General features: G+C 44.3%; 1 protein-coding gene across 2 annotated transcripts; it reads left to right on the plus strand.

The window, feature by feature from the left end:
- Positions 1–402: 402 nt before the first annotated feature.
- LOC128844678 (acyl-coenzyme A synthetase ACSM3, mitochondrial-like) lies at positions 403–23,793 on the plus strand. Of its 2 annotated transcripts, none has more exons than XM_054042600.1 (14): positions 403–520; positions 2,948–3,223; positions 5,511–5,724; positions 8,839–9,046; positions 9,673–9,816; positions 11,057–11,213; positions 17,068–17,147; positions 17,400–17,523; positions 19,039–19,119; positions 19,266–19,367; positions 20,982–21,109; positions 21,196–21,295; positions 22,233–22,352; positions 23,356–23,793. In XM_054042600.1, the coding sequence occupies exons 2-14, from the start codon at positions 3,026–3,028 to the stop codon at positions 23,440–23,442; spliced, it is 1,743 nt and encodes a 580-aa protein (XP_053898575.1). In that variant the 5' UTR covers positions 403–520; positions 2,948–3,025; the 3' UTR covers positions 23,443–23,793. The 2 variants fall into 2 exon arrangements, with proteins under 2 accessions (XP_053898575.1, XP_053898576.1); XM_054042601.1 differs by lacking the exon at positions 403–520 and adding an exon at positions 2,282–2,429.
- The last annotated feature ends 1,784 nt before the right edge of the window (positions 23,794–25,577 follow it).

Below are 25,577 nucleotides of genomic sequence, written 5' to 3' on the forward strand. Positions count from 1 at the left end.
TTTATTAAACACTATTCAACAATATAGATAAACAGGTTTTCTGTTGGTGCAATCCAGTTAAAGTGAATGGAGTGAGAGCAGCAGTTAATTTGGCTCAAAAAAGCTCTAAATGAAATCTAAACACAAAATGATATTCAAGATCCTAATCTGTATTATCAGCAATATTTCCTCTGTCTGATACCCACATAAGGTGAGAGAAAAATATATAGAGAGAACTTTTTTATCTGCTTTAGAACACTGAGAAATGCCCTGTTTACCTATTTAAAAACAGCAGTTAGAACAAACTTTATTTTAGCAAATAAAGTCTGTGTGTTTCAGAGTGAAAGTTAATATTTACTTCTATGTTCTGAAATCCTTAAGAGGTCCTGCAAGGAGCTCTCCGGGACTTTCTGTTCTCCCCAGTGTGTTACAGTTCAGCCTGTGGAATGTGAGTAGCTGGCAATTGACCTGCAAGTTCAACATCTTTCCTGAATTCCAAAAAATCTGAAAAAAGATATTACAAAACTGGAGTCACCATTAGGTGAGTTTTTGGTTGCTTGCTCAGTTGGTTGCTTTTTTTTTTATTTGTTTATAAAACTTTTAAAATCCTTGAACCTAAACACTGGACATAAAATAGATAGACTACTATGCTGATATCTAATTTGAGCCTAATTCGTTCACCCAGGGCCGGCTCCAGGCACCAGATGAGAAAGCACGTGCCTGGGGCGGCACATTGTAAGGGGCGGCATTCCTGCCAATCTTGGGGCGGCCAGCCCAGCCCTGAAGGGGCACGGACCCCGACCGGGGGGGCAGGAACTAGTGATCCCCGCTGCTCATCGTGCCACTGGGCTCCCCGGGACGCGCCACTCCCCACCGCCTGCACCGGTCTCCGCCTCCCGCGTCGCTCTGAGCCCGGCCTGGCCGAGCTGCCTTTAAAGGAGCGGCTGAGCCAGCACCTCCTGCAGCCCCCGGGCACTGGAAGGAGGGAGAGTTCTGCGGCGGCCCGGCGGGCAGCGGAGGCAGGGACAGTTCTGCGGCGGCCCGGCGGGCAGCGGAGGGGCGGGCCCCACTGATCCTGGCGCCGTTTGCACTGTGCCAAGCCCCACTGCGATGCCAGCCCCACGTGGAGGTCGCAGACCCCAGGCAGCACTGCCTGTGTCGGCCCCCTTGGAGCCTGCCCGGCCGGGAGAGGCACCCCAAGGCCGGAGCGGGGAGCCCCTCTCGCCTGGCTGCAAGCGGATTGCAGTGCCTGGCTGCCCACGGGCGGAGGGAGCGGGCGGGTGCCGCCCTTCACCCCCACTGCAAGCCGCCTTGACCGCCCTCCACGCGCTCCCTGCGGCTGTTGTTTGGTTTTGTGGTTTTTTTTGCTTTGGCAGTCCGACCGCCTTTTTTTTTTTGCCTGGGGCAGCAAAAAAGCAGGAGCCGGCCCTGCGTTCACCTATAAAATAAGTTTTTAAAAAAGACAATTCAATCTTACAAAACAGGAAAGCTATAAGTAAACCCATGTTAGAAGTTCATTATTGAGATGATCAGTTGGAGAAGAGACAGATGGGGATGGGAGAACCTGGTTTGCCAAATTTAGACCTCACTTGTAGCTTGTGGGTCCGAGATTTAGAACAGGGGTAGGCAATCTATGGCACGCGTGCCGAAGGCGGCACACAAGCTGATTTTCAGTGGCACTCACACTGCCCGGGTCCTGGCCACCGGTCCGGGGGGCTCTGCATTTTAATTTAATTTTAAATGAAACTTCTTAAACATTTTAAAAACCTTATTTACTTTACATACATCAATAGTTTACCGTATATACTCGTTCATAAGCCGAATTTTTTTAGTAAAAAAAGGGAGCACCAGAGACGGGGGTTGGCTTATGAACGGGTATAGAGAGGGAGAGGTGGGACACAGCCCCTCCCCTCAACAGAGGGAGCAAGGAGAGGCAACACAGCCAGCAGAGCCAGAAGGGAAGAGGCGGGGCCAGAGTCTCTCCGCTTCTGGCCAATCTGCTCTCCCCCAAGCCTCCGAAGCAGCTGCAGCTCCGGGGCTGGCCGGCTGCAGCTGTGCCGCTCACAGGGCCAGCTCCAGGCACCAGCTTAGCAAGCAGGTGCTTGGGGCGGCCACTCCGGAGAGGAGCGGCATGTCCAGCAATTTGGCGGAGGGTCCCTCACTCCTGCTCGGAGTGAAGGACCTCCCGCTGAATTGCCACCGAAGTGCCACAGATCGCGATCGCGGCTTTTTGGGGGTCGGGGGGGGGGCACTGCTTGGGGCGGCAAAAACCCTGGAGCCGGCCCTGGCCGCTCGGCCCTGCCCCCCAGAGCAGGCTGTGGCCACGCCGCCGGAGCACGCTGCGGCCGTGCCACCTGGCCCAGCCTGCTGGAACATGCTGCGGCCATGCCACCTGGGCTGGCCCACCGGAGCAGGCTGCGGCCACGCAGAGGAACTTGTGCAGTTCCAAGGTATAGGGTGAGGAATGGGGGATTTGAAGAGCCCACAAAGGGGCGCTTAGCCCCCGTGCACTGTGGTTTCCTGTTTTGCAAGGTCTTATTGTGCACTGATGCTGCAAAGTGGCTTTATAGGTGGGGCTGTGAATCTGCCCTTTTATAAATTTGTTAATATTCACATTGGGGTGGCATTGACATCATAGAGGATAGACCACCCCTGACTCTGGAGCAGTGACAAAGGGTTTTCCTGCCACTCCACCACTTGGGGATGGATACCTTCCTCCAACACCCTGGGGAAGTTCCCCAATGCCCATCCTGGCTGCCCAGGCTTTCCTCTGGGGCCAGGATTTGGGTCTGTGGGAAACATCATGGTGTTAAGCACACTCCTTCTTCTGCTTTTGCCACGTACTTCAGTGAGATAAGGATCAGACCTTTGGCATAGATCGTGTAACTGATTTGTATTACTTTGACCATCAATATTGTTTTTTCAGGCAGCTCTCAGTATAAAGTTTATGTAAATAATTTCATTGCAGGTAAAAAGCCCTTCACAGAATATTCTTCTTCGATGTTTATATAATCTAAACCAAGAACTCTGACAAGGTTTTTGTGCCATGAAGTTTTTATTTAAACTCCCGATTTTTAACTCTGTTTGGACCCCGAAGTCACCTTGTAGATTCTTCAGCAAACATTGCCGAGGATTTGCCCCTCAAAATATCTCTGGCTATGAATCCCCGAGCCTCTATAAAGAGTTGCCAGAGCACTTTAATTTTGCAAGTGATGTTTTGGACAAATGGAGTCAAATGGAAAAGGTAACATATTTTGTCTCCTTGGTTCCAATATTTTCGTTCATTTGTGTCTGGTGTTATATCATGTTATAGATACCGGTTCCAAAACATGTGATCTCTGTAATGATCCTTTCATAGTAGATGATAACTATTTTGCTGCTATAGGATACTTTTAAGGGTGTCACATAAATAACTGAACTGTTTGGAAAAACTTTTATCCCAAGTTTTCCACCTGAAAAATGTTGCTTTGATTAAACAAAAAAATTGCACAAAATCGTATCAATTTTGATGAAATTCCCATTAAAATTAAAATAGAAAGTTTCATTTTGGAAAATTAAATTTTGATTTTATGCAGTCTAGTTGTAGCTGTGTCAGACCCACAGCGTTAGAGAGGCAAGGGGGGTAAGGTAAGATCTTTTATTGGACCAGCTTCTGTTTGTGGGAGAGAAAGCTTGTTTCTCTCAAAAACTGAAGTTGGTCCAATAAAAGATCTTATCTCACCCACCTTGTCTCTCTTTTTTGATTTTGTCATTTTATATGACATTTATTAATTTTACATTAATGCACAGCATCTTATATTATGCACTACTACTGCTCACATGCTGTTATTCAGAATGAAAACAAATTACAAAATGTTGAAATGTACTATGAAATGGAAATTCCAAATTTCAACCAGCTCTAGTGAATAGTCAAAATGCCATTAAGAGTATTTGCTGCTTCACATGCCAACCTATGATCACATTTAGGATCAGGGCATAAGTAGAAAAGACTGAGAAGGGAAATATTATTAGTCCCATTTTATTGATAGGGAACTAAGACACAGAGAGATTAAATGACTTGCCCAAGGTCACAATAGAAGTTTGTTGCAGAGCTGAGAAATAAACCTACATTATCTCCTTCATTCCAATCCTCTGATTTAACCACAAGCCTAGACTTCTGCTCCTGGGCCCAGCTTCAGGAAAGCATCTCTATTCAGGAAAGCACTTACATCCCATTTAAGTCAAATGGCTGAAAATTAAGCATGTATTTAAGAGCTTTCCTGAATTCGTGCCTTACCCCCTGATTCTGCCAACATTGACATATGTGCTTAACTTTACACACGGTAGGTAGTGAAATCAGTGGGACTATCATGTTCTTAAAGTTATACACATGCCTAAGTGTTTTTCAGGATCATGGTTAATAATTGGAATCAATTAAAGCATTCAGAAAATGTCTCCATTCAGTATTTTTATCAGGGGATAATATTTAAGAGAAGTAATATATTTAGCTATTTTCCATAAAAATAGATACACAGGGAACTTAGGTTTAAAAATGTCAAAAAAATAAATAATTGTATGTTTTCAATAAGAGGGGCTAAAACCATCATAATTTATGTTAGAAACTTTTTTTGTGCTCTCACGAAGCCTAATCCTGCAGTCATGGTCAGTCTTATCTTCACAGGGAGTCCGTGATTGGGCCTGCTGTACATTTTCACCTGCGTATGTTACTTGTAATGGTCTGTTGTTTAAAGAATGGTTATGTTTCTCATTAACTTCTCAATGCAATTTTATATAAAGATCATTTCTTCTTTACCAATAGGAGAACTATGGGCTCATCCCACCGCTGTGCTGAGTACAGTAGTTCTAAGCACTACTGTAATAGAAATAACAATCATCTTCATTATGTGTTCTGGACCATGTTTAAAGGAAGCAGGTTAAGGATCTTGTACACTTGGAGTTATACTAATAACATAAAGAGCTCGACAGTTCTTTTCCCATAACCATGATTGTAATCTATGGCAAAACATGTCCAGAGGTAAACCTTCCCACAGGCTGGCCTAAACCTGCACATTTCATATGGTAACAAGGCATCGTTATGCATAGCTTGGGCAGCTCAGAAGATGAGAAGCAAATTCTCCAATGTACTTGATTAACAAGCACATATTAGATTTGGGATATAAGCCCACAAGCCTATAAATTCTTACACACATGCTTACCTTTAACCACAGGGTTAGTCCTGCTGAAGTCAAGGAGACTGCGCCTCTGCTTGAAGTTAAGCAATCGTGTGTTTGAAGCATTGAGTCTCCTCTTGATGGTTGCATTACACCTCTACCCCGATATAACGCTGTCCTCAGGAGCCAAAAAATCTTACCATGTTATAGGTGAAACCGCGTTATATCAAACTTGCTTTGATCTGCCGGAGTGCACAGCCCCACCCCACCCTCCCCCCGGAGCGCTGCTTTACCGCTTTATATCCAAATTCATATATCAGGTCGCGTTATATCGGGGTAGAGGTGTATTTACACATTTTCCTAATTTCTTGTCTTTGCCAGAATGGAGAGAGAGCCTCCTCAATCCCAGCCCTCTGGTGGGTAGGTGATCAAGGCAATGAGGTAAGGTGGGGTTTTGAGGAGCTGGGATTTCTATCCAGGAAAGCAGCCAATGTACTCTCTGATGCATGTGGTCTGAAAAAGGGAGACAGAGTTATAGTGATGCTACCCCGGATACCAGAATGGTGGTCGATAACAGTGGGCTGCATAAGAACAGGTCAGTACAAAGAATAATAAGTGACTGAATTTATTTGTATTTCAGTAATGCTCATAGACCCCGACTGAATTCCAGGCCCCATTAAACTAGGCACTGTACCAACAGAGCAAGAAACAGTCCCTGTCCTGAGGAGATTAGTCTAAAGCCCCAGTACTTCAAAGATTTCTGCTCTTAACTGTGCACACTGTGACCTGTCCCATTGAAGCCAAAGGGAATGCTTAGAGTGTGTAAAGTTGAGCATGTGAGTAAGTTTTTGCTGGATCAGAGTCGGAGTAGAAAAGACTGACAAAGGAAATATTGCAGTGTTGTAGCTGGGTTGGTCCCAGGATATTAGAGAGACAAGGTGGGTGAATGTAACAGGGTACAATCTGGCCTGTTGAACTGCTGTGTCCCCTAAATTCTCTAGCCTGGGGTGTTTTTTACATTGCTTTGCTGTGAGAACATCCACTTTTGGCCTGTTCATACAGCCTTCAGCATCTAAAATCACTCCCAGCTAAGTTACGTGCATGCTCTGGCCAGCCACTCATGAATTAAATACAGACAACATCCACAAATTCCCAGTCCCAGCCTTGTCCCCCAGAAATGTGCGTCTTGTACTGCTCAAAACTGTACTGAACAATGCAAGCTCATATAAAGTCTGTCATTTCATCAATGGAAAATAATATGCACCATCTTTGTTATCCCAAATGGAGTTCCCACACACTTTAATCCAAGCACACAGTTAAAATAAAACAAGAAGATAAGTTTATTAACTACAGAAAGATAGATTTTAAGTGATTACAAGTAATGATGCATAAAAGTCAGGATTGGTTACAAAAGAAATAAAGAAGTAAAACGCAAGCTAATACTTCACTTAACAAGCTAAGTGAACTTAAAAATAAAAAAAGTTATGTCTCACCGTATGTTTATAGCAGTCTGTACTGGCTGATAAGCCCCCTTTCAGTCAGGAGCACCCCTCCCCCAGTTCAATGATGCTTTCTTTGATTTGCGAGCATTGTTGCTGCTGTGAGTAGAGATGGGGGTAGAGAGAAGTGATTTGTATTGTGGGTGTCCTCCATTCTTATACCTTTCTCCCCTCTTTGAGGATTATCTCCAGCGGGGGTTCAGGCAACAGCCAATCTGTTTACATGGAAACTCCAGCCATTTTCATTGCCAATATGTAAAGTTCTCACTCACGCCCTAGTTCTTGCCAAAGAATAATCACTTAACTAAGTGATAGCCACTTGACTTTGTTGATAGCTGGCTGAGGTGCCAGTATGTCTTTGTCTCTGAAAAACTGGTTTTGGCCTGCTTTTCTGACTCTGGAGCATGTTACAGCAATGCTATACAGTAGAATCTTATAACTTTATATACAATATTGATACACATATTTTACTGGGACAGTAATGTTCAGCAGATTATGACATTTCAAATGATACCTCACAAGGCATACTTTGTACAAAATGTATCACAGTCTTGTAAAAGTGGTGACTATAATAGTATAGATTGTCACAGTGAGGTAATATCTTTTATTGAACCATCTTCTGCTGGTGAGAGAGACAAGCTTTCAAGTTTACCCATAGCTGAAGAAGAGCTCTGTGTGAGCTCAGAAACTTGTCTCTTTTGCCAACAGAAGTTGATCCATACAAGATACTATCTCACCCACCTTGTCACTCTAAAGGAAGTGTTATTATTTCCATTTTACAGATAGGGATCTAAGGCACAGAGAGATTAAGTGACTTGTCCAGGGTCACACTGGGAGTTTCTGGTAGAGCTGGGAATTGAACCTAGATCATCTCCTTTTCTTTTTGAAATGACTTTTCATTTAGAAATTTCCTTCAATTTTTTTAAATTAAAAACATAAAAAATGCTTGAAATCAAAACAAGAGTTTTGTTTTGAATTGAATTAAATGTTTCATTTGATGTGAAGCAATTTTTTTCCATCTTTATGATATACCGAAATTTTGAAAATTTTCAATTTTGGTTTGATCCTAAACAATCTTTTTCAGTTTTTCAAATTCCCAGCAAACTGAAAAATCCATTATTCACACAGCTCTGCTTTCCTGAATCTCTGCCTTAGCCCCTGATCCTGCAAACATTTACACACATTCTTAGTCAGTCCCAGTGAAATCAATGGGACTATTCACGTGCTTAAAGTTAAGCACAGCTTAAATGCTTTCAGGATCAGGGTCAATAACTGACATCAATTATTAAAGCATTCAAACAATTTCCAAACTCAGTATTTTTATCAGAAGATAATATTTCAGAGAAGTAGTATATTTAGCCATTTTGCATAAAAAGATGTTTTGACATTTAAATATTGTATATTTTTTAAAGAAGTTCATGACAAAATATTAATATAACAGAGCCCATTTTACAAAGGAGAAAGCTGAGGCACATAGTTTAAATGATGTGTGAGCCTCATGGGGCATCAGGAGGGGGCATCCCCCAGACAACGTGGCCTTAGTATTGGCAGCAAAATAACGTTATCTCCCAGAAGATTCTTCTGCAAAGATAAAAAAGGAAGAACCTAGGGTGAAGGATTAGGTTGGGATTTCTGATTCACAATGATGCTCTACTTCAGTCTGATGTAGCTTAACTCTACTCCAGGTCATAGGCTACCACTAGGAATAAGTCCGAAGAGGCAATTGCATGGGAATTAATTCTATGGTAGATACAGGGCCGGCTCCAGGCACCCACCAAGGAAGCAGGTGCTTGGGGCGGCCAATACAAAGGGGCGGCACGTCCGGGTCTTCGGTGGGAATTCGGCGGCGGGTCCCTCAGTCCCTCTCTTCCTCTTTGAGCTGCTGCCGAAGAGGAAGAGAGGGAGTGAAGGACCCGCCACGGAACTGCTGCCGAAGAATGGAGCGGCGCGATTGAGCTGCCGCAGAAGCGCCGCCAATCGTTGTTTTTTTTCCCCCCGCCACTTGGAGCAGCAGAAAACCTGGAGCCAGCCCTGGTAGATAACAGCAGCAGAAGGCATAGCACAGAAGGATAAGTACAAGGGGCCAGATGTCCACCTAATGTAAATTGGCTCAGCTCTGTTGAAGCCAATGGACTTACACTGGCTAGAATCTGGCCCAAGTATTTTTAAATGTTCAGCTACTTTTAAACTTCCATTTATTGCACTTCTAGGAATTATCTATATTCCAGCAACAACCCAGCTGACAGCTAATGACATTTTCTATAGACTCCAGGCTTCTAAGGCCAAATGCATCATTACCAATGATACACTGGCACCTGCAGTGGACTCAGTTGTGTCCAAGTGCCAGTTTCTAAAAACCAGGCTAATGGTATCTGAAGGCAGGAGGGATGGATGGCTGGACTTCAAAGAACTACTCAAGTGAGTATGTCTTGCCTCAGTGAGCTAATCATCCAAATGGAAATTCAGGTGTTTCCAGCTTTGTATTGTACCCCTCCTTGTTTAAAAAGCAATTTCAGAACTGACATAACTCATATATTCCATGTGTTTGGGGGGAGCCAGTTCTTCCCTCATTTACCTGATAAGTCTGCATTCCAACACTAAATTAAATACAAGTATAAAAAGTTAACAGGGATGGGAGAGGAGATATGCAAATACATTTGGCTTTAAATATATAGAGGGCAAGGGAGAAGCATTAATGACAACAGAACAGGGTCATTCTGCTGAAAAAGTGTGCTGAACTCTAGCTTCAGATACACACGTAGGGCCATTGAAGTCAAGAGAAGTCTTTCCATTGATTTCAATGAGCACTGGATCAGGCCCTTAGCTCTCACTGAATGCAAAGGGAGTTTTGTGTGTATTTCCAAGACCAGAATTTGGCCTAATAAATCTTACTGGCAAGTGACCATTAAGAATGAGACCATAAGCAGTTTAATTTGGAAAGAGAAAAGAAATACCTGCACTTAAGTTGTAAACTAGATAGGGATTGAAGTTTCCTTTGTTGGATAGCTTATCCATTCTGATGTACTCTTGTCTTTATTTTGAAGAGCTGCACCTGGTGATCATGACCCTGTTAAGACAAAGAGTCAAGAAGCAATGACTATCTACTTTACTAGTGGAACCACAGGTTACCCCAAAATGGTGGAACATTCTCACAGTAGTTTTGGTATTGGAATGACCTCGACTGGGAGGTATGTACTGAAAATACTTTGTTGCTCTGATAATCCATGATCACAAAATTAATATGTAAAAAATACTGAATATATGATTATTTGTCTGAAAATTCATACCAGGAATGGATTGATCAATGGATTCATGGTGGTTAAGTCCATTAATGGCTATTAGCCAGGACGGGTAAGGAATGGTGTCCCTAGCCTCTGTCTGACAGAGGATGGAGATGGATGGCAGGAGAGAGATCACTTGATCATTGCCTGTTAGGTTCACTCCCTCTGGGGCACCTGGCATTGGCCACTGTCAGTAGACAGGATACTGGGCTAGATGGACCTTTGGTCTGACCCGGTACGGCCTTTCTTATGTTCTTATGTTCTTATTGTGATCATGATGATCAAACGCAGAATTTCTGTTTTGTGGGAAATTCTGATATCTTGACATTTGTTTTCCTCCTGAATTGGATGAAAAGTCAAAATATCTAAACTTTTTGTGGGACAAAGTTCCAAAACAATTTGATTTGGCAATTTCTCAATGTTTCATTTTTTCACATTTTCAGTTGAAAAAAATGTTTCAACATTCTCAAATCAACATATTTAATGTTGGAGGACATTAATCTCTCCATCTGCCTTCACCGCCAGAGTGCCACATGGGAATGTAGTTTCAGGTCTTTCATGTCCCCATTCTTCCCTAGATGAACTACATCTTCCATGATGCACCACAGCCCCTCCCTGTGGTTGAGGTGCTGCAGCATATCATGGGACTCCCAAATAAAAATATTTAATTTTGTTTTCCTGGAAAATTCAGCCAAAATAGATTCTGCCAAAATAGATCCCTACAGAAAATTTTTATTTTGATGCAACTCCTTTTTCTGATGAGAAATGTTTCTTTCAAAAAATGTTGACCAGTCTATTCACTATGTCTAGTTACTTTTTAAACAGGAGAATAAGAAATATCTGTTCTCCCATCAAGAAGCTGAAACAAAACCATGTGACTTAGGTGAGCAATCACACAAGTATAAAGAATAATGAATAGATTATTTGAACAGTTGGCAAACATCTCACAGGGATGTTAGCATTCAACTACTCACAGTATAATTCTGACTAATGAATCCACTCATAGGAATCAGGATTAGTTCATGAACAGAAAAAAGAGCCATGTTCATTCACAACAAATAATTCCATTCACTCCCCATTTGTACATTCACTTTTGTTTTTCTATTCAGTGTTTTCCCATTATGATTTTTTTTGTCATTATCACCAGGTTTTGGTTGGATTTAAATCCCTCTGACATATTGTGGGGCCTGTCTGACCCAGGCTGGGTAAAATTTGCCTATGGCTCTTTCTTTTCTCCATGGATTCAGGGAGCGTGTATCTTTACACACAGCATGCTGCAGTTTGAGGCAACAACCGTCCTGAATGTAAGAATAAAAACATCATGATGTGGTTTCAGCCATAACTGATATGTGCAAAACAGATGGTAAAAAAGGATAATATCCGAAGTAACTTTAAAATAACATAAAAATCATGAGACTATGAGGGGAGGCAATGTTGTCTAGTAGTGTCATCCCCGGGTAGGCTGCCTCTTTTGTGCACCCCTTTCAAGTGACAGGCCTGTGCCTCCACTCCTCTTTGGGGGTGGGACCCCACGATCCAACTAGTCTCTACTGGGTCGCTGGGTTACATCCCCCTGGATGTCAACCGAGATACATAGCAGGCCCAACAGGCTTGGCACCTGAAAGAGTTTCCCTTCAGGAGCCTGGGGTGGTAATAGTATGAAGCAGGTTCTTCAATATATAGTATAACTTATTTACCAAAAGGTGCACAGCACTCAGAAAAATTGATTTAAAATAACAGAGATCTATGCGCATACTGTCTTACCTACACTTAGGAGTCCGATGGCACCTTAAAGACGAACACATTTATTTGGGCATAAGCTTTCGTGGGTAAAAAACCACTTCTTCAGATGCATGGAGTGAAAATTACAGATGCAGGCATTATATTATTGACACATGAAGAGAAGGGAATTACCTCACAAGTGGAGAACCAGCGTTGGTAGGGTCAATTCGATCAGGGTGGATGTGGTCCACTCCCAATAATTGATGAGGAGGTGTCAATTCCAGGAGAGGCAAAGTTGCTTTTGTAGTGAGCTAGCCACTCCCAGTCCCTATTCAAGCCCAAATTAATGGTGTTAAATTTGCAAATGAATTTTAGTTCTGCAGTTTCTCTTTGAAGTTTGTTTCTGAAGTTTTTTTGTTCAAGTACGGCTACTTTTAAATCTGTTAGAGAATGTCCAGGAAGTTTGAAGTGTTCTCCTACTGGCTTTTGTATGTTATCATTACTGATGTCCGATTTCTGTCCATGTATTCTTTTATGTAGAGACTGTCCTGTTTGGCAAATATACATGGCAGAGGGGCATTGCTGGCACATGATGTCATATATAACATTAATAGATGTGCGGGTGAATGAGTCCCTGATGGTGTGGCTGATGTGGTTGGGTCTTCTGATGGTGTCGCTAGTGTAGATATGGGGACAGAGTAGGCAACGAGGGTTGCTACAGGGATTGGTTCCTGGGTTAGTGTTTCCGTGGTGTGGAGGCGAGTCACCCATCATAAACAAACATACAAAAGCATGCACCATATTCACAAAAAGTAATACAGCTATTTCCCAGTTCTCTACATAAGGGCAGTGGACTGGGAGTCAGGAAACATAGTTCTGCTCTCAGCTCTATCACTGAGCTTCTGGGTGACCTCAAGGGTATGTCTACACTACAGGATTAATCCGAATTTACAGAATTAGAATTTTGGAAACAGATTGTATGAAGTCGAATGTATGCAGCCACACTAAGCACATTAATTCGGTGGTGTACGTCCATGTACCAGAGCTAGCGTCGATTTTCGGAGCGTTGCACTGTGGGTAGTTATCCCATAGCTATCCCATAGTTCCCGCAGTCTCATGCGTCCATTGGAATTCTGGGTTGAGATCCCAGTGCCTGATGGGGAAAAAACATTGTCGCAGGTGGTTCTGGGTACAGCCTTACCCCTCACTCCATGAAAGCAACGACAGACAACCATTTCACGCCTTTTTTCCTGGGTAAACACAGCAGACGCCATACCACGGCAAGCATGGAGCCCGCTCAGCTCAAGACAGCAGTCATGAACATTGTAAACACCTCACGCATTATCGTGCAGTTTATGCTGAACCAGGACCAGAAAAACGAGGCAAGGAGGAGGCGGCGACGGCAGTGCGGCAACGAGAGTGATGAGGACATGGACACAGAATTCTCTCAAACCGTGGGTCCCGGCGCTTTGGAGATCATGTTGTTGATGGGGCAGGTTCTATCCGTGGAACGCCAATTCTGGGCCCGGGAAACAAGCACAGACTGGTGGGATCGCATAGTGTTGCAGGTGTGGGATGATTCCCAGTAGCTGCGAAACTTTCGCATGCATAAGGACACTTTCATGGAACTTTGTGACTTGCTTTCCCCTGCCCTGAAGTGCCAGAATACCAGGATGAGAGCAGCCCTCACACTTGAGAAGCGAGTGGTGATAGCCCTGTGGAAGCTTGCAACGCCAGACAGCTACCGGTCAGTCGGGAATCAATTTGGAGTGGGCAAATCTACTGTGGGGGCTGCTGTCATGCAAGTAGCCAAAGCAATCATTGAGCTGCTGCTACGAAAGGTAGTGACTCTGGGAAATGTGCAGGTCATAGTGGATGGCTTTGCTGTAATGGGATTCCCTAACTGTGGTGGGGCGATAGATGGAACCCATATCCCTATCTTGGCACTGGAGCACCAGGGTACCCAGTACATAAACCGCAAGGGTTACTTTTAAATGGTGCTGCAAGCACTGGTGGATCACAGGGGATGTTTCACCAACATCAACGTGGGATGGCTGGGAAGGGTTCATGATGCTCGCGTCTTCAGGAACGCTACTCTGTTTAAACAGCTGCAGCAAGGGACTTACTTCCCGGACCAGAAAATAACCATTGGGGATGTTGAAATGCCTATAGTTATCCTTGGGGACCCAGCCTACTCCTTAATGCCATGGCTCATGAAGCCATACACAGGCAGCCTGGACAAGAGTCAGGAACTGTTCAACTACAGGCTGAGCAAATGCAGAATGGTGGTGGAATGTGCATTTGGCCGTTTAAAAGGTCACTGGCGCACTTTACTGACTCGCTCAGACCTCAGCCAAACCAATATACCCATTGTTATTGCTGCTTGCTGTGTGCTCCACATCTCTGTGAGAGTAAGGGGGAGACATTTATGGCGGGGTGGGAGGCTGAGGCAAATCACCTGGCTGCTGATTACGCGCAGCCAGACACCAGGGCGATTAGAAGAGCACTCCAGGAAGCGCGGCGCATCAGAGAAGCTTTGAAAACCAGTTTCATGACTGGCCAGGCTACCGTGTGAAAGTTCTGTTTGTTTCTCGATGAAAACCCACCCCCTTTATTGACTCATTCTCTGTAGGCAACCCACCCTCCCCCTTCGATCACAGCTTGCTTTCAAAGGAAATAAAGTCACTATCATTTAAAAATAATGTATTCTTTATTAATTGATTATAAAAAGAGGGAGAGAACTGACAAGGTAGCCTGGGTGGGGTTTGGGAAGAGGATCAGAGGGAAGGAAAATGCCACTAAAAAAAGGTTAAAATAATGACAGCCTTTTGCTTGGGCTGTCCACTGGGGTGGAGTGGGAGGGTGCACGGAGCCTCCCACCCCCTGCATACTTACACATCTGGGTGAGGAGGCTATGGAACATGGGGAGGGGGGAGGAGGGTTATACAGGGGCTGTAGCGCCAGTCTGTGATCTTGCTGCCATTCCTGAAGCTCCACCAGACGCCGGAGCATGTCTGTTTGCTCACACAGCAGCCCCAGCGTTGCATCCTGCCTCCTCTGATCTTCCTGCCGCCACCTCTCATCTCAAGCGCCTCTCCTCTCCTCACGTTGGTCCCTCCTGTCCTCACGTTCACTGGCAGCTTTCCTATACTTTGAAACCGTGTCCTTCCACTCATTCAGATGAGCTCTTTCATTGCAGGTAGATTCCATGATTTCCGCAAACATCTCGTCTCGCGTCCTCTTTTTCCGACGCCTTATCTGAGATAGCCTTCGGGACGGAGGAGGGAGGCTTGAAAAATTTGCAGCTGCTGGAGGGAGGGAAAAAAGGAGAGAATTTTTTAAAGATACATTTTTCAGAACAATGCTTATACTCTTTCACGGTGAACAACACTATTCACATTACATAGCACATGTGATTTCTGTGCAAGGTCGCATTTTGCCTCTTAATATTGAGTGCCTGTGGCTTTGCTGCTAGAGATCACAGACGCAGGTCCGGGCAACAGAATTCAGCTTGCATGCGGCCATGGTAAGCCATTGTCTTTCGGCTTCTGCGTCCTCCTTTCCCACTTACCAAGCAAAGCCCATTTTGAGTGCTGCAGTTTTCCTGTTAACCTTCAGCAGCAGAAAACAAACTAACCCACCCCCCATCCAATTCTCTGGGATGATCGCTTTATCCCTCCCCCCACCGCGTGGCTGGTATCAGGGAAGATCCCTGCTAGCCACACATGAAAAGCTTAGCGCCAAACTCCCCCCTTCCCCCCCCCCCCCCGCGCTTGGCTTACTACAGGGAAGGATTTATTTTCAGCCACAGGCAAACAGCCCGGTAGGAGGGGCCACCTCTGTCCCCTTAATTAAATTCCCATATTTCAACCAGGTTACCATGAACGATATCACTCTCCTGAGTATTACACAGTGAAATAAAGAACGGATGTTGCTTGAATGCCAGCAAACACTGGGACCATACGCTGCCAGGCTTTGTCATGCAATGATACCAGATTACTTGCTACTAGCATGGCGTGGTCAAGTGTCCTACCATGGAGGACAGAATAAGGCAAGAAACCTTCTGCAAAGGCTTTTGGAGTACCTCCAGGAGAGCTTCATGGAGATGTCCCTGGAGGATTTCTGCTCCATCCCCAGACACGTTAACAGACTTTTCCAGTAGCTGTACTGGCCACGAATACATCCCAAGTCCTCCTCCTCCTCCTCCTCCTCTTCCCCGTCCGCAGAATCCTCAGGTGTGGCTGATGAGATTAGCCGGAATCCACGGTCAGAGGTGGGGTAGTGGTGGCGGCCCCCCTTAGAATTGCATGCAGCTCAGCATAGAAGCAGCATGTCTGCGGCTCTGACCCGGAGTGACCGTTTGCCTCCTTTGTTTTCTGATAGGCTTGGCTGAGCTCCTTGACTTTCACGCGGCACTGCTCTGAGTCCCTATTGTGGCCTCTCTCCATCATGCCCTTGGAGATTTTTTCAAAAGTTTTGGCATTTCGTCTTTTCGAAGTTCTGCTAGCACTGAATCCTCTCCCCATAGAGTGATCAGATCCAGTACCTCCCGTACGGTCCATGCTAGTGCTCTTTTTCGATTATCGGCCTGCATGGTTATCTGTGCTGATGAGCTCTCTGTAGTCACCTGTGCTCTCCTGTGCTGGGCAAACGGGAAATGAAATTCAAATGTTTGCGGGGCTTTTCCTGTCTACCTGGCCAGTGCATCCGAGTTCAGATTGCTGTGCAGAGCGGTCACAACGGTGCACTGTGGGATAGCTCCCAGAGGCCAATACCATCGAATTGCGGCCACACTAACCCTAATTCGAAATGACAATATCAATTTTGGCGCTACTCCACTGGTCGGGGAGGAGTACAGAAATCGATTTTAAGAGCCCTTTATTTCGAAATAAATGGTTTCGTTGTGTGGACGGGTGCAGGGTTAATTCAATTTAATGCTGCTAAATTCGAATTAAACTCATAGTGTAGACCAGGCCCGAGCAAGTCACATCATCTTCCTATCCCACAGTTTCCCCATCTGCAAAGGGACAATAATCAAACTTTACCCTCTTTTGTAAAGTGTATTGAGATCTCTGAGTAGAAAGTGCTAAAGAAGTGTTAAGTATTTTTATTACGTTCTCTTCACTTGTGCCTATCACTGTGTCAGGAAAATGCTTCACTCCAAAACATAAGCAAGTTAACTTTCAAATAAATATAGATAAAAAAGAAAGGAACAAGAACTCTTAATAGCCGTGCCAGACCTAGCCCAAGACATCATTTTAGCCCTGTGCCTTTTTAGTATAATGTATTCACTTTATTTATTGTTTGTATTGTGATGGTGCCTAGGGCCCATATCATAGACCAGAGCCCAAATGTGCTTGGCACTGTACAACAACCAAAAGACTGTGCCCCAAGGAACTAACAATGTAAATAAGTTTTCTTTTCTTTCATTCATAGTGTCTGTCCAGGTTTCCTGTAACCTCTTTCTGTGGTACACCAACTGTTTATCGCATGCTGGTGCAGCATGATCTTACCAGGTACATCTAGATGGCTTACTAACCATCTCAACTAAACCATGTTCTAGCAGAATCACAGCCCTAGATTTTTCCTTTGCCAGGTTGTATTTTAACAAAATAACCAAATCAGAGGTTGAAATTCTAGTTGAACTCACTCTGTAAGTTCTTTACCAGTTACAGCTGCAGCGAATGAAGCCCAGAATCGAACCATGCCAAAGTCTCTATAGTAATGTGCTTTAGTCATCCTAATCATTGTTTTAAACACTTATTAAGCTACAAGTTCAAGAGCCTGAAGCACTGCCTAAGTGGGGGTGAGCCACTCAACCCTGAAGCGATGGAGAAATGGAAAAGCAAAACAGGGATGGATATCTATGAAGGATACGGCCAGACTGAAACAGTACGTTTGCATTCAATCACACACCTAATAAGCTTAATTCTAACTCAAGCTCATGAGGAAAGATATCAAATCCATATGGTAGGTTTCTTGCTTTATCCAGGAAAACAGGCCCCAAATTTTCAAATATAGGCAACTAACATCAGGCTACTAAATCCATATGTAGGCCCCTGAATAAAAGTAGTCTGATTTTCAAAGGTGCTAAGCACCTGCAGCCCCATTGACTTCATTCTGAGTTTTGGGTTCTCAGCATCTCTGAAAATCAGGCTATATTTATTCAGGAGCCTAAACATAGATTTAGGTGTCTAAGTTTGAACATTTTGGCCTAGGAATTTAATTAGGCAGCATGTTTTCCTTCAGCCAAACATCTCAGCAGCAGATTTTAAAGGGGCCATTAGCTATTCAATTAACTCATTAAATGTGTTCCAAAAACACAATAAGGGTGTATCTTACCACTGAGGACCCAAAGTGGCCAATCTGGCTGGAGGGAAGGGGCAGTAAGGAGGGCATTCTGGCTACACAGCAACATTCCCTTCTTCCTCCAACCCTGTACAAGCTCAGCTGGGAGGGAACAAACCAGGCCAGGTCTGGGAGAGAATCATTTTGTGTGACATCATTCCCTCTTAACTCTAGGGGGTTTCAGGTGTAGATAAATGCTGATCCTGACAGTGTTATGCTTCGTTCCTCACCTCACAGTGAACCCCACTCCACAGGTGGGGATGCAATGAGCCAGACCTATGGGCTGGGCTAGGGCATGAGGAAACAGTACAGAGGCACTGATGGTCCTGGCTTCAGGTGTGTATTCAGAGATCCATGAGTTTCCAGGGATGAGTCCCAGTCAGTTCTCTGTAGTAGATAATCCTATCTTCCTAATGGAACAACCGGCAGAAAGTTCCATGTGCCTAATTCTTACCTCACATCAGGTTGGTTTTTTTACAGTTATTTAACTCTGTTGATATCAGTGGAGTCACTTCAGATCAGAGGACACCTAAGCCCCATGTGTCTAAACTTGTAGAATCACCAGCACCCTTGTAGAAAAAATCTGTGCAAGAGAAGATTGGGACATACAGGAATAAAGTCTCCAATTGTACGTGCTGACAATCATTATAATGTAGCTAATAGTAAATATCAGTTGCTGGGCCAAATTCTTCTCTCGGGCTGATATTTCTTTGAAGTTAATGGACACTGCTCTCACACAGACATACTTCTTTGTAATTAATGGCGTTAAAGTGGTGTAAAACAAATGCAAATGAGAGGAAGTTGAGTTCCAAGGGATTTAATCTGGATTTTTTCACTAGTGTAGTTGAGAGCAGACTTTATCCCACTGAGCAAGATCTTCAGTTGACGATCAGGCCTATTGTGTTTAAAATCACCATTTTTCATTTTTCAAATGAACATTTCTACAAACATTTTACTAGTAAAATAGATCATGCAAAATGTTTTCAGTTACAAATGTTCATATCTAAAGAAAACATCAAGCACTGTATTTTGTTGCACACATACAATTTTATTTTACAGGTTTTGATATTATCAGTTTGCAAAGGGATGAAAATTAAACCTGGTGCTATGGGAAAGGCGTCTCCACCTTATGATGTTCAGGTATTTTGATACTCCTGGTCACTTTCAATCTGAAGTAAGATAAAGTTCCCACACAACACCAGAGTCTCTCAACATTTAATTCAGTACATCTCTCTGTTTAACAAAAAAACATTAAATCATTCAGGAGGGGTTTTCTCTCATTCTAGGTAATAGATGAAAATGCTAATATTCTGCCTCCTGGGGAAGAAGGAGATATTGCCATCAGAATCAAACCAACAAGGCCATTTTGTATTTTCTCTCATTACGTGGTAAGGAAACTTTGTATGAAATTAATCAGACTTTGAGGCCACATCTTAAAGACACTGATAACTTTTTAAAGTATCTTCCTGTGGGTGTCTTTATCCTTCCAAAGACAATAGCTCATGTGTCTCATAAACAGGACTTCCATTGGTGCAACCAGAGGCAGAAAGTATACTTGTGGGTTGAGACAGAAAACCTCTGCAATATTCCCTCTGCTGGAGGACTAAGGATATGTCTCTACAGCAATCATCCCGTGTGATTGTAGCCCAAGTATACATACCTGAGCTAGCTTTAATATAGCTATCTCGGGTCCCAGAGTAGTGAAGCCGAGGCAGCATGAGTTCAGCGCAGGTTGTACAAACCTGTCTGAAACCCTGGGTAATGACTTGAGGGTCTAGCCCATGCTGAAACCAGTGCTGACACAGCTTCACACTTCCAGGACCTGAGCGAACTAGATTAAAGCTAGCTTCAGTATGGTGGCTCGAGCTGCAGTCACACTCAGTGACTGCATTCTAGCCATACCCTAAGAAACAGGTGACTGTGGCCAGGGATGCATTGATCCAACTCAGCCTCAGCTGATAGGGCTACTGTGGAACACCTGGCGGATTTTTAATACTCCCTCCCCCCTTGAGCTATCCTAGGGGAGGTTACACAGCAGGACTGCTGCCTGTCCTTCCTCTGGTGCATATCCTTGGAGGGGGGCGGGGCAGGCTGGCCCTGGAAAGTGTCACTAAAAGCGAGCGTGGCCCAGAGTTCAATGTTTTTAATGGTTCATTGCAAGGAGGTGGTTTTTAATGAAGAACACAATTCTCTCATTCTTTGTCTCCTCCTCCATCCCAGTCTTCCAATTTGATTTTCTAATCATGCTATTAATGAAGGTGGATTTAAGGGCTAGCTTTTCAAAGGAGCAGACAGTGGGAGTGCCCACAAAAATATACATGGCCCTTTCTGCAAAAGCTGGCTAAAAGGGTAGGTAATGTGTAAAGATATATGCCAGATGTGTTTAACTGACTTTCTTGCACGCGTGACTTCCGCCTTCTGACTTGCCTCATGTAGCCTGTCCCAATGAACCAGGCTTGAAATGGAAAGAGACTACGAACAAGTGCCTGGACAAGCCTGTGGGGACCTAGCTGGAGCAAAAAGATATTTGCAAAATGCTTCTGTTAGCAAATGGCAAAGACAAATCACTACTGGTTCACAGCCAGTTTAGACACGTTAGGGCTGTGTGACAGTACTTCTGCAGCTCAAGTGTAATCATTCGCACAGCTCTAATACAAAGTCACTTGATCTCAGAAACACAGAATGTATTCATAGTAGATCAGATCATGCTAGACTTATATAGGCTACAGCAAGACTGAAAAGGTTCAAATAAGAACAGATATGAAAAGTTTTGTAAGTTTTAAAAAATCTTGTATAAAGATAAGTGAGTTCCCATGAAACCTTTCGTGACAGAGTAACTATGGCCTTCTTCTGTTCAGTAACAATTTATGGTAAAACACCACTGAGGTTCTGATCTGTCTCCCATTGAAGTCCATTGGGATTTTTTCCATTGACTTCAATGGGAGTTGGATTGGATCCTAAGGGTTCATTACCATTTGTGAGATTTCCTTTGTTGTTGTCAGGATGAACCAGAGAAAACTGCTGCATCAGAACGTGGGGATTTTTATATCACAGGAGACAGGGGCATTATGGATGAAGATGGATACTTCTGGTTTGTTGGAAGAGCTGACGACATCATTTTATCTTCTGGGTAAGTTTGTTTTTATGGGGTTTCCATACTAAGCCGCGAGAGATTGATACAGTTTGTAAATACCAAGCTCTTATTTCCTCTCCTAGGTATCGTATTGGACCATTTGAAGTAGAAAATGCCTTGATGGAGCACCCGGCAGTAGCAGAAGCAGCTGTTGTCAGCAGCCCAGATCCCATCAGAGGAGAGGTAATGAGGTTGATATTAGTGGTTATGCAAAAACACCTACTGTATATACATGTTTAGAAATAAACTATAGCTGTAAAGGAAATCTAGGAATGCTAAAGGCCAGATTTTCAAATGTATTTAACCACTTAAAAATGCAGAGAGCTGCCTAGTGGGATTTTCAAAGAGCCTAAGCAAGTTAGGTGCCTAACTCCCATTGATTTCAAAGGGAGTTAGGTGCCTACACAGATTAGGTGCTTTGAAAAAGCTGACCCTACATTCTAGGAAAAACTGACTAGTGTTGTTTTATTTGTTTTGCTATTTAAAAATAAATTGATTAATTCTACTCCTACATACAACCAAGCAACCACAGTGACTTCGGTGAATTCCAGTGGGTTCCACCGGTGAAACTGAGAGCAGACCCACTGACTTTAATGGGATATTTTGCAAAACAGGCCCTTAGTTGAAAACTATGCTTGATGTTTATGCATAGGCATATACTTATATATAGATAGGGCTCAATCCTTAGGCATGTTGCAGGCTGTAGCACAACTAGAAGCAGCCACAGGGCTGCTGTAAGTTCCACTAACTTGAAACAGTGCCCTAGAGCTGTTGTGCTAGCCAGGAACCATTGAAGAGCAGTGTGCTCAAGCCACATCCCTCCGACCTCCACCTCCACCTCCTGTGCTGCGTGTTAAGAAGAGGTGGTAAAAAGCTGGCATAGTTGACTGTATGCTAGTTGAGGATTCCCACACACTGGATGAATCCTCAGATGCCTACATAGGGCAGATTTAAGGCCCTGAATGGCACAAAGAGCCTTACTGTATGCCAGCATCTAGCCCATAATCTTACACTCCTCTCTTGAAAGCAATTTTAATGTTGCAAATTATAGTTTTCAGTTTTCATCATTGTAAATGTGATTAAATATTAGATGTTGCCTACATCTGACTGTGTCTTGTAGGTGGTGAAAGCCTTTGTTATTCTGTCTCCTGACTTTGCATCACGTGATCCAGAAAAATTAACTAAGGAGCTGCAAGAGCATGTCAAAAAAGTTACTGCACCTTACAAGTATCCCAGAAAGGCAAGTACCTCCGAGTGCTGAATGTAAGGGTAACTACTGACAATGCACCCCAAAATTAAAACTGTTCTGATCCAAACTAGAGATCAGATTAGAAATGTAAACAGATTTTACTTTTTAGTAAACAAATATTTTCCTCTTTATACATATCAATACTAAGCTTGGTATGTATAAATTGCTTCCATCCACTGTTCACTGGGCTTTTAGTCCAAACACTGGGCCTGATTCACTACTGTGTTACTTCAGTTTACACTGGTGTCATTACATTGATATCAGCTGTTAGACCTGCATAGAACTGGACAGCAGTGCATCAAGCTCACAGTTTATAACTGAAGGGCTTTACATTTCCATTTGGTGTTTGAGTGGGTACTCCAACATCGGGTGGCTCGTCAGTAGCACTTGGTTTAGCTGTTATAGCCATATATCAGGGGGTAGCCGTGTTAGTCTGTATCTACCAAAACAACAAGGAGTCTGGTGGCACCTTAAAGACTAACAGATTTATTTGGGCATAAGCTTTCGTGGGTAAAAACCTCACTTCTTCAGATGCATCCATATAGACACCCACCGAAGGCAGGGCAGAGTCTCATTGAAGTCCTAGTGGACGGAAAAGTCTGTACTATCAAATACCATTGCAGGATCAGGGCCGTAACTGGGAAATCTCTCTCTCAGATATTCGATTAGTATGTGCTCTGAAAAAGAAACCTCACTTCAGTGGATTACAGGTCCTGTCCTGCTCCCATTGAAGTTAATGGCAAAATTCCCTAGCTTTCAATGGAGCAGGACTGTTCCTGGAAAAGTTTAGGAATTACTGTGTGAGCAACTGGCTGCTCCATTTCCCTAGCAAGAAGCTCGTTCTTTTATGAATGCTGGTGGACTTTCTCCAGGGTTTATCCTGAAGGAATCTCTAACCTTTACAATAGAAGTTTTGTTCCAGAAAGCAAGACAGCACCAAACCACATTTAATTTGCTATTTTTTCATTATTATTTTTATTTTTTTATAAATTAGGTGGAATTTGTTCAACAGCTACCAAAGACAATCTCTGGGAAAATCCGAAGGAAGGACTTAAGGAACAAAGAGTGGGGGAGAACTTAGCTTTGTTGTGGAGTTAAGAGTATAAATTTTCATTTCTGCTATAATCATTCATTGCTTCTTCAGGCTATGACCTGTCCTCTGTTGATATCAGAAGGAGCTAGATAGTATTTGTGATGAGGAATAGACATTGTCACTGTTTGCTGTAATTTGCATTGTTCCGGGGCCTTGGGATGGTTATGAAACTCAGTGGACTTGATTCTCCTACCTTTTACACTGATGTAAATCAAGAGAAACTTCATTGAAGGCAATACTGTGAGAGGAGAATCAGACCCTAAACTCCTCTTCATCTTTCTGTTTGATTATTTTCCATCTATGCCTTATCATTCAATACTGACTGTTACACTGCTGGCAGGTATGTGTCAAATGTTGTTTTGTGAAAATATTGTGTCATTATTTTTAATGGTCAGATTAGCTTTATAGAATACTAGATAACTTTGAGGTGGTAATTATTGCTAAATTGTCTTCTATCAGCCACCATCTTTTTGTGCATGTTAGTTAGGGTTACCATTCGTCCGGATTTACCCGGACATGTCCTCCTTTTTGTGCTAAAAATAGCGTCCGGGGGGAATTTGTAAAGCACTCACAATGTCCGGGATTTCCCCCTCCCCCGGCACAGCAGAGCGAGCGGCTGGGAGGGCTGCAGGAAAGTCCCGGGCTGGACTCCGGAGCAGCTGGAGAGGAGCTCCGCCCTGCATTCTGAGCAAGTGTCTCAGCACAAAGTGCAGCCCTCCCCTTTTGCAACTGGGAGCGGTTTCTGCCATGCAGGGTAGCAAAACGGGAGCGAGAGCACTTTGTGCTGATACAAGGGCAGCTCTCCCCTGCAACCCGGTCCGGACCAGGGACCGGGTTTTGTTGTGCAGGGCCAGGGACCGGGTTTTGTTGTGCTGGGGAGCTCAGCCACGTGTCCGGCTCGCACAGAGCCCAACACCCTGTTCTGAGCAGCAGGGTAAGGGGGGGCAGGAGAAGGGGCAGGGAGGTTCTGGAGGGGGCAGTCAAGAAACGGGGGGGGGGCTTTTTGGGGGGAGTGGAGAAAGTTTTGGGCAGTCAGGGTACAGGTAGGGGGTAGGGTCCTGGTGGGCAGTTGGGGGGGGGGTCTTAGGAGGGGGCAGTTAGGGGACAAGGAACAGGGGGGGTAGGGGGCTGGGAGTTCTGGGGGGGAGCTGTCAGGGGGCAGGGGTGGGGAGAGGGATCGGAGCAGTCAGGGGACAGGGAGCAGAGGGGTTTAGATGGGTTGGGAGTTCTGGGGGCGGCTGTCAGGGGGCAGGAGTGCGGAGAGGGATCGGAGCAGTCAGGGGACAGGGAGCAGAGGGGTTTAGATGGGTTGGGAGTTCTGGGGGGGGCTGTCAGGGGGTGGGGAGTGGTTGGATGGGGCGTGGGAGTCCCAGGGGTCTGTCTGGGGGTGGGGGTGTGGATAAAGGTTGGGGCAGTCAGGGGACAAGAGGCAGGGAGGCTTAGATAGTCCTGGGGGGCAGATAGGGGCAGGGGTCCCAGGAGGGGGTAGTCAGGGGACAAGGAACGGGGGGAGGGTTGGGAGGTCAGGGGGGGCGGGAAGTGGGAGGGGCAGGGGCGGGGCTAGGGCGGGGCTCCTCCCGTCCTCTTTTTTGCTCGCTGAAATATGGTAACCCTAATGTTAGTTTAAAAAAAAATAAAAGATTTCCTGGATTGTGAAATTGTTAGGTCACAAAATGTTGCTGTGACAACCAAATTTTCCTCTCCAGTACGCAAGCAATGATCTACGTCAGTGTCTTCATTAGGCATTATTAGGAGTCTGGGCCCAATGCTTGCAGCCATTAATATTATCCTACTGAGTTCCACGGTAGTAGGCACTATTCTTGTTCGCAGCATCAGGTCTCGCTGCTTCCCTGACATGGTACAAATAACCACCTTTGAGGTCAATGTTACTTGTGCTCTGTGGGGGGATACTCTGACTCCAGGACTGCACAATACTGTATATTAAGAGTAAACCCACACGCTGAAGACACTGTGATATGCTTTTTATTACTCTTTTAAAAGAACATGAAAGACAACTGAGCTTTGTGACTAAAGCAGGTTACATTTAGAGGTAATATAAAAACACTGGTAAACCAGTAAGTACAAGAAAAGTGTTATTTTATCTCAGAATCTCTGGTTCTGCT

This window comes from Malaclemys terrapin, chromosome 10 (genome assembly GCF_027887155.1).
Source record: "Malaclemys terrapin pileata isolate rMalTer1 chromosome 10, rMalTer1.hap1, whole genome shotgun sequence".
NCBI classification, from domain to species: Eukaryota; Metazoa; Chordata; order Testudines; family Emydidae; genus Malaclemys; species Malaclemys terrapin.